At 39.2% G+C, this 10,612-nt stretch overlaps 1 protein-coding gene across 1 annotated transcript in view; it reads right to left on the minus strand.

Moving 5' to 3' along the window:
* LOC124132850 (RYamide receptor-like) overlaps positions 1-10,032 on the minus strand; it is a 95,244-nt gene extending 85,212 nt beyond the window's left edge. The window contains exon 1 of the mRNA XM_046496990.2: positions 9,819-10,032. Coding sequence (XP_046352946.2) covers positions 9,819-10,032 — 214 coding nt within the window. The remainder of the gene's footprint in view (positions 1-9,818) is intronic.
* Between the last annotated feature and the right edge of the window lie 580 nt (positions 10,033-10,612).

Consider the following 10,612-nt stretch of genomic DNA (forward strand, 5'->3'; position numbering starts at 1 on the left):
AAGTGCTAGTTACCTGATGTCTAAACTTGATTTGTTCTAACATTTCAGGCTGACTGGGAGGTAATGAGGCATAAAACAGGCGTAATCTTACGTTGGTCCAACGTTGGCTATCAACACTGGGGCCAACGTTATTTTGATCGGCGGTCCTACGTTGGGCCAACGTTGGTGTAAAGTTTGATTATGATGTGAATATTTTCGGAAGAAATATGATTCTTTACATGTTTTTAACTTCGAATATTTCTTTTTTATTTCACCTCTTTCACGGATAGAGTTCAAAGTGAATTCAGCTTGCAGAATGAAGTGCTAGTTACCTGATGTCTTAACTAGATTGGAACAAACATTTCAGGCTGCCTTGAAGGGATTGAGGAATAAAACAGGCGTAATCTTACTGTGGGCCAACGTTGGCTATTAACGCTGGGCCAACGTTATTTTGATCGGCGGTCCTACGTTGGGCCAACGTTGGTGCAAAGTTTGATTATGATGTGTATATTTTCGGAAAAATATGATTCTTTACATGTTTTTAACTTCGAATATTTCTTTTTATTTCAACTCTTTCATGGTCAGAGCTCAAAGTGAATTCATCTTGCAGAATGAAGTGCTTGTTACCTGATGTGTTAGCTATGCTATTCCAAAAAAAGAAACGCATAAGTGTTTCTGAATTTTAAAAATTCCTCTGATCAAAGAATATGTCAACTGAATCGATAAAATATGTTATAAATCTGTTTATAACAGACTTCTATGCAAATCTGTATTTTAAAAAAACACCAAAACGCAAAACGTTGTGTTTGATAAGACGTTTTACAAATTTCTGAAAACACATCACCAAAACGAAACCAAACTCATTTTGCACGTGCAAATTGGGCCATGAGTTGCATGCTGTATCTGTCTATAAAATGTCATGTCGCATTCGAAATGTGAAATAAGTTTTGAAGAGTTTCACGACGGAATCATTATGCCACCTCTAGACGCTGCGACTCGCAATATCGCCGTTGGAAGACTAGGGGGCTGGTGAGTCGCAATCTTCATTTGCAAGACGTCTAAATGTAAGCCAGAGTACGATTTCTCGACTCGCAACACGCTACAACCTTACGGGTACCACAAACGACCGTCCACGCACCGGCAGACCTCGAGTCACCACAGCAGCTCAGGATCGCTACATCCAGGTCCTCCATTTACGTGATCGTACTGTTACAGCTGAGAGCACAGTGGCCAGGGTGCCTGGACTTCGAAGGTAATCGGGGCAAACAGTACGGAACAGACTGAGTGAGGTTGGACTGAGAGCCCGGAGACCCTACTTCGGGAACGTGTTACGACGTCAGCATCGCGTCCAACGTCTCCGCTGTTGCAATAACATGTCGGCCTGGAACTTACGAAACTGGAGGCGCATATGGTTCAGCGATGAATCTAGGTTTCTTCTATATAGACGGGATGGACGAAACAGAGTTTACAGACGGGTCCATGAACGTTATGCTCCTAACTGTGTTCGGCAAGTGGACAGATTCGGTGGAGGAAGTGTCATGATGTGGGCGGCGATTTCCTACACAAACCGTACTAATATTATCCCTGTCCAAGGAAACCTGACGGCTGTGCGCTATAGGGACAATATTCTTCAGCAACACCTTCTCCCAGTCATTGACGTCCGAGGGAGTTATTCCAGCAAGACAAAGCCAGGCCACATACAGCACGTGTCACCATGGAGTATCTGGCAAATAACAACATTCCTGTGCTCCCCTGGCCATCTCGTTCCCCGGATCTCAACCCCATAGAACATCTTTGGGATGAACTTGATCGGCGTCTACGTCAGCGTGTACGTCAACCTCAAACTCTTCAGGAGTTAGCTACATTTCTTCAGCAGGAGTGGAGGAGAATTCCTCAACCAGTTATACAGCGTCTGATCCAGTCCATGACGAGGCGGGTCCGAACTGTTATTCGTGCACGTGGTGGACATAACAGGTACTGACACTTCTGTGGACTCTGAACAAAATCATGACTGTTTAGCCTGTGGTGATCATTATGATCGTACACACGTGGTTCTGCCATGTGCACGTCAAATTTCATGCTCCTGAGTATGTTTGTTGAATTGTTATACACGTTTGAATTAAACCTTTGTCTTTTCAGATTTCTGCCTTATGCGTTTCTTTTTTGGAATAGTATAGATTGGTACAAACATTTGAGGCTGCCTGGGAGGTATTGAGGTATAAAACAGGCGTAATCTTACGGTGGGCCAACGTTGGCTATCAACATTCGGCCAACGTTATTTTGATCGGCGATCCTACGTTGGGCCAACGTTGGTGAAAAGTTTGATTATGATGTGTATATTTTCTGAAAAAGATATGATTCTTTACATGTTTTTAACTTTGAATATTTCTTTTTATTTCAATTCTTTCACGGCGAGAGTTCAAAGTGAATTCATCTTGCAGAAAGTAGGGCTTGTTACATGATATCTTAACCAGATTGGTACAAACATTTCTGGCTGCCAGGGAGGTATTGAGGAATAAAACAGGCGTATGACGTTTGGTACATGGAATGTTGTTTGTGATATATGATAGGAGTAATTGTATATATGTGATATGCCATATGCGTCATGTATCCTGTGATATATTTTTTTGTGACATGTAATGTGTGTAACTGTATATATGTGATGTCTTATATATGTCATGCATCATGTGATCTGTCATGCAATGTTGTTTGTGATATGTCATGTGAGTCATTGTATATGTGTAATGTGGCATGTGCCATATCTGTCATGATGATGTATCCTGTGATATGTGTCATGTATTTTTTTGTGTTTTGTGAGTTATTGTATATGTGTGATGTGCCATATGTGCCATATGTATCATGTATCCTGTGATCTGTAGCATGCAATGTTTTTTGTTGTGATGTGATCCATTGATATTTGTGATGTGCCATGTATGTCATGTATGCGTGCCATATGCGTCATATCATATGTGCTATATTTCATTTCATATATCATTTGTCATTTTATATGAGATATGGGTAATGCGATGTTATATGCAATGTGTCCTGTGTCTTGCGATATATATCCGGATATATGTGACGTTTGTCATGAGTTCGTTTATATGTGTCCTGTGTCGTGCGTCATGTATTAAGTAATGTGCCATATATATCATGTATCCTGTGATATGTGTTATGTAATGTGTTATGTGATATTTGATTAACTTTATATGCGTGATGTGTCTTGTTTCATGTGATATGCGATATGTTTATGATATGCATCATTTTACCTCTCATATGTATTCTGTGGTATGAGCCACGAAAATGTTTTTCGTCATATGTGGCGTCAGGTATTTGTCATGTGGCATATGATGTGTGTAGTGTCATTCCTGTTTTGTCATGTGTCATGTCATAGGTGATATATGTCCTGTGTCTTGCGATATGTATCAGGAGATATGTTTCATGTGACGTTTGTCATGAGTTCGTTTATATGTGTCCTGTGTCATGTATTAAGTAATGTGCCATATATATCATGTATCCTGTGACATGTGTTCTGTAATGTCATGTGTCGTGTGTCGTATCATGTGAAATGTGAATTGTGTGATGTATCATGTATTGCGTCACGCGAAATATATCATGGTATACATTAAATGTTACGTAATATGTTATAGTGAGTGAGTGAGTATAGTTTTACGCAGCTTTGAGCATTATTCCAACAATATCACGGCGGGGGACACCAGAAATGGGCTTCTTACACACCTGTTGGTGAGAAACCCATTTGAGATAACTGGTATCAAACATAAGTGTGAGATCGAATTCCAGGCCCGTGATTGGCTACTCCATGGTGATGACCTGAGGTCAGATGATGACGGACTACTTTCCTGAGTGTAAGTCATTCATAAGTTGCTCGTGCTTCAGTCGAATGTTCACTTACGTCTGTATTGAACAACAGGACCGTGTAATTGATAATAAAAATAAACAAACTCGTCCTGATCTGCGAGTTGTTTGGTATTATTATCAGTTACATTATATTATCTGTTGTTATGTCAACATTATCGTTTTTTCAGAGTGTAAACACCCTGGATGCCACAGCGACACATATGTCCCTCCTCTTCAACCCTCACTTCGAAATCAAATCGAATAAAATTCAAAATACATCACGCAGACTAATGAATTCCCCCTTCTGTTTATCATTTACTGTCATTTGTCAAAATTGATAATGCGCTACTGCAATCATGAGAATAGACACAATTCATCGGTTCGATGCTAAAAAGGTGCAATTTTAGATTGTGTTTGCAAAATGCCGGTGATGAGACGCCTATTCGATCAGGTATATTTCAAACTCAGCTGCTATACATGCATCCCTGAATTCCTCAAACATTTTCGAAACAATGGGTAAATGGTTTTTGTCACAAATGCAAATTATCATGCGAAATAAATTAGGTATGAAAACGAAAACTGCTCGGAAAACAATACTTGCTGAAATGTGAACAAAGCAAAATTCAGAATTTACACTGTGTAGCATATTTAGAGGTACTTTCGTCTAATTGTTGCATTCATTTGCTCGATGAGGCGTTTGAGAATATTCATGGGAAGAGTATCGTTGCACTAATTATGGAAATACACATGTATACATTACAATGATGTGGTAAATTCAACAGAAGCCGTAAAAGTTTCCGTCCTGTGTGACACCATGACTGACGCTAAATCACGCACAACGATGACGGTAGTCATCTGCATTTCTGACTAATTCTCTTTGTTACATTGGAAAACATGGTAAACAAATAACAGTACGCAGATTGTCAGAATGGTTCTGATTACTTACGTGACACATTTATGTGTATACGATCCCTCAATCAACGAAAATCCTCCTCTGGAAATCCCGCATACTGTTGTCAGTGAACACCCTTTTTGTATTTGTCGGTCACAGGTAGTGATGTCATACGGAAGTAAACATTGTTGTACATATTTGGTAATTTCTTTGAGGTGTAAACTTTCAACTTGGCACCCAGAGTGTTCTTGTTTTTTGTCTAGTTTGCACATTCATCATCGCCTTGATAATCCGAAGATATGACGGAAACCTTTTTGTGTAGGGTCACATTATTTATGAGTAGTAAGCAGCACATAGGATGACGTCACTTATGGCAGTGGTGTTATGTATTAATGCGCTACTGCAATCATAAGAATAGACACAATTTATCGGTTCGATGCTAAAAAGGTGCTATTTTAGGGTGTGTAAGAAACAGATTACTGCACTCGTGCCTGTCAAATACCATTGATCTTACAACTCGTTGTTACAAAGCGTATCTAATTCGCTTTCGCTCGTTAGATACGTTTTGAAACAAATCGTTGTAAGATCAATGGTGTCTGATAGACACTCGTGTAGTAATCTCTATTTCACACATTGTGTCCATGCGGGGTATCGAGCCCGGGTCTGAAAGGTGTCGAGCGAACGCTTTAACCACAAGGCCACTCCATCGCCCCTTATGTTATATGTGTCATGTGATATTTGATATTTGTCATTCCTCGTGGATACATGTGATATGCGTTATGTGTCATGTCATGTGTGTCATGCGATAGATGACGGGTAGTATGTATGAAATGTAATATGTCATACGATAGGTGTCGTGCGTCATATGGCATATGACATTTGATATGTGTCATGCGCCATGTGATATGCGTTATATTTTACATGTTTTATGTGGTATATGTCACGGGACATGTGATATGTCATAAATGTGATATGTGTCATGTGATATGTGTAGTGCGTCACGTGTCATGTGATATGGGAAATATGTCATGCACCCTGTGATATGTGTCATCTAAAATCTACATATATGTGATATGCGTTGCGTGATGTGTCTTATGATATGTGTCATTTGATATGTGATATGTGTCATCTAATATGTACGATGTGATATATGATATGTGTTGTGTTGTGTGATGTGTCATTTGATGGTATGTGGCAAGTGGTATATGATGTGAGATTTGTTATTTTGCCAAATATCATGCGCTATTTGATATTTGGAATTCAACAAGTGCAATGTGATATATGTCATGTGTCATGCTATCTGTATAATGTAATAAACGACAGGTAATACGTGATATATATGTGTCATGTGTTATGGGTTATGTGGAATGTGACATGTGTCATGTGATATGTGTCATGATACGTTTAATGCGCCAAGTTAAATGTGGCATATGTCGTGCATGATGTGATATGTCATACATGTGATATGTGTTATGAGATATCGGTCGTGCATCATGTGATATGTCATACATGTTATATGTGTTATGAGATATGTGTCGTGCATCATGTGATATGTGTCGTGCGTAGTGTGTCAGTTGATATGTTTTATGTGATGTGTGATGTGTGACATGTGTCATGTGTCATGAGATATGTGTCATGTGGCATGTGATATGTGTGATATGCGGCATGTGGCAAGAGAGTAGAGTAAAGAAACATGGTTTTTAAATTATCATCTTAACATCTAATAAAAAAGTATACAAGATGAAATGCATTAAACCATTTAGCCGTTCCATACGGAACTAATATAATCAAAGTAAAATTACGCTTAAGTAAAAATACATAAACAATGTTACTCAATAGGCTTACTCAGCATTCGCGTGATAGCGTAACCCTGAAACATCGCTACAAACATTAAAGTTGCTATCCATAACCGTTTTATGTCCCCATGTTCCTACAACTTCTAAATGGCTAACAAAGAGTACTTTACAATTAAATGAGCATTAGACCGGTGTATACAAAGTAGTATCTTGATGTTTAAAAGAGGAATACTGGCTTGACAGTCAACTCATCTCAGTCCAATGTTATGCAACAAACGGACACCGAGTTATGTACGGGGTAGTGAGTGAAATGTGTCGACCATATCCGACACTACCCGCGAAAACACCAGAGATTATGGCATAGAGTTCACAGAGTAATTGTTCATTACTTCCTGTTCACGAGGTCACGGCAATACGTTTTTGTCTCCAGCATCAAAACTTTAAATTACGTACATACTTTGTTAATAAAGATTTTCAATAGGCGTTCATGACCATCTGTTTCGCTATGTTATTTTGTCAGCGTTGTATGCTAATCGATAAACACCATGGAAGTAACAGCTGTAAATACGAAAACTATGCCATTTCATTTCAAAATAATGTTTAATGCAATTTAACTAGGTTTACACGTTTGAAGTAGTCGAACTTGAGAATGGAAAGCTTTTGGAAGCACATGAGTAAAGATGAATATCGTCAAAGATACATCTATGTGATATATTAGTCAGTAACAATGAATGTTGACAAACTGCGGCAATTACTTGTAAATGAATTTACAGGGTTTCTGTCGCGAAATCGTAATATGACAGCTTCTTTAATCAGTAAACATTCAATATTTGTAGAGACATTTATTTAGAAACTGCAGACATGTTACATTGCGGCGCATGCGCATGTTGTAAAGTGCATCTGGTGTTGCGGTAATATCCGAACTCCCTACCCTTATTCTGGAAAAGTGACACACCAAGCTATCGCTAACAGGTGAGGTGACCCTCCTAACACAAGTATCCCACCCCTACCCTCATTGTTTTTACCCATCACCACATCTGACTGATCATAAATATCCAACGGTAGGTGTTGACAAGTGCGCAGGTTTTATCACACGGTTGTTTTACAACATGTATTATTTTGTGAAATCACAGTGTCTATTATATTATAGTTAATAAAAGCAAAACTTACGTTTGGTGATATTTGTATTTACGCGGTTGTGTTTCTTCAAAACAAAGAAATATTTTTTGAGTGATCATGAAGGAACACGCGCTGGTTCATGGGACAAATGTTTTCATGACGCTAAACATTGAATTATATTAGACATCAGTTGAGTAATATGTCTTGACTGCAAAAATATCAGTCTTGTGCAAAGGAAAATTGGTCACCACGTGGTTTTTCGATAGCATATTGCTGCGCTTTTCATACCTTAGGATGTCTCCGTGGAAACAACACGATCAACTGTGTAAAACCGGCCACAATGCTTAGAGTTTCTGAACAACAGATTTTTAAAGAATAAAAATTGGACGTGGTATAGATAAGGATAGAAAAATCTTTACCTCGTTGTTTGTCCCTTGAACTGTCTCCATGTGGGTCGGGCGGGGGCCGGGCTTGCAATTGCTGAGTGCTTGGTTTTTTTCCAGTATGTGGGAGGGGGTTGTGTTTGTAAAACAGTCACATAGGCAATATACACCAGACGCACATTTCTCAATCACCGACTTCCTGGAATGCTCTAGGTGAACACGTTTTGGTGGACGTCCATTTTGGGGGATCACGTCGACTATTCTTGTCTACTCTTCCTCTCTTCGTTCCGTTTTCTTTATCATCAGTGTATGTTTCAAACAGTTCATTTTCAAAATAAAATCCATCACGTTGTCCAAGCCGTCTGTGTATTGCTTTGAAAATGTCAATGCGTGTATCCTCCACACTTTCGATATCGTAGGCCATCTTCCTTGCTGTGAGAGCTGGTCAGTGCTTCAATGACCCTGCTCGTGCTGCCCATTGTTTGTTGATTGCCTGGACGCTGGGTCAGTCAGCATTGACAATACTTGTGTAAATTCGCCTTCACATTTGTTTACATTTAGGACACTTGGTTTTAAGCAAAACGCTCAATAATGATCATGATTCACTCACATATACCCATTCCGGGTTGCTTCAAGATCACATTACATTATTTTTGCACAACATCATCTCATAATTAATGCGATTGTGACGGAGCATTCTTTTCAGCGACATGCTATATTCAGGCGCATGCGCATCCTGCTATGATCTACACTAACACCCAATGTGAATACGTACCAATATACATGTTGCACTCAATGTGTTAAATCTGATTCATTTAGGCAATTTCTACAATGTCTAAATATTTTAGTCATTTCACAAATTAAGTGACAAATCTGTTCATTGTCCATTGACACGCTGACTGATTTTACACATTTTCTGAAACATAATGTTCTGTGTTGACAACCGGGCTGTGCACATGTAGCACTTTATATAGCTACGATGTTTACTGGCATCCTGGGTGTACATGTACCACCGTATAAAGCTCCGTTGCATTATAGACTATCATCCTGGGTCTACATGTACCCCTATATATAGCTACGTTGTAAAATAACATCCTGGGTGTGCATGCGTCACTATATACAGCTACATTGCATAATGACAGCCTGGGTGTACATGTGTCACTATAAACAGCTACATTATATACTCTAACATCCTAGGTGTGCATGCATCACTATATATAGCTACATTCTATACTGACATCCTGGTTGTGCAGGTGTCACCAGGAAAACCTATTTCATATACTGACATACTTGACGTGCACGTGTCACTACATAGAGCTACGTTTTACACTGACATCCTCTGTGTACATATGTCACTTGATATAGCTACGTTGTATAATGCCACCCTGCGTCTACATGTGTCACTACATAGAGCTACGTTGCATACTGACATCCTCTGTGTACATGTGTCACTTGATATAGCTACGTTGTATAATGCAACCCTGCGTCTACATGTGTCACTACATAGAGCTACGTTGCATACTGACATCCTGTGTGTACATGTGTCACTTGATATAGCTACGTTGTATAATGTCACCCTGCGTCTAATTGTGTCACTTTATACAGCTCCGTTGTATACTGACATCCTGTGTGTACATGTGTCATTATGTATAACTCTATTGTATAGTGACATCCTGTGTATACATATGTACATCTACCACTATTTATAGCTATGTTGTATACTGACATCCTGGGTACATGTGTCAATATGTATAACTACGTTGTACACTGATATTTTGTGTGTACATGTGTCACCTCTGTCCGCGTCTATGAATTCTTGGAGTGTCACTTCTGGTGGAATGTCTGTGACCTTCTTTAACTCTGTCCATACATCCCGCAAGTCTGATAACGGAATGTCATCCGATTCCCTGTCGGATTCAGCCACACCATCCGTCAATACGCAGCCACCTTTCCTGAAACAGTTCTTTGTCGATGTTGCATTGACTCGCCGCCACGCTCGAAGTACCATCTCGATTGCATTCAGTATGCTTTTTTATGTATGAAACGTGCCGTCTATGTGCATGAGACATACATTGTAATATATATAAAAGATGAAAGATCTCACCCATGTACATCAGAGACATGTTTTGTGCATGCGAAAGATCTCCTCCATATTTCAGAGACATGTTTTGTACATGTGAAAGATCTCCTCCATATTTCAGAGACATGTTTTGTACATGTGAAAGATCTCCTCCATATGTCAGAGACATGTTTTGTACATGTGAAAGATCTCCTCCATATTTGACACATGTTTTGTACATGTGAAAGATCTCCTCTATATTTCAGAGACATGTTTTGTACATGTAAAAGATCTCCTCCGTATTTCAGAGACATGTTTTGTTCATGGGAGCGATCTCCTCCATATTTCAAAGACATGTTTTGTACATGGCGAAGATCTCCTCCATATTTCAGAGACATGTTTTGTCCATGTGAATGGTCTCCTCCATATTTCAGACATATTTTGTACATGTAAAAGATCTCCTCTATATTTCAGAGACATGTTTTGTGCATGTGAAAGATCTCCTCCATATTTCAGAGACATGTTTTGT

The sequence above is a fragment of the Haliotis rufescens genome, unplaced genomic scaffold (genome assembly GCF_023055435.1).
Source record: "Haliotis rufescens isolate VD_foot unplaced genomic scaffold, xgHalRufe1.0.p SCAF_11, whole genome shotgun sequence".
NCBI lineage: Eukaryota > Metazoa > Mollusca > Gastropoda > Lepetellida > Haliotidae > Haliotis > Haliotis rufescens.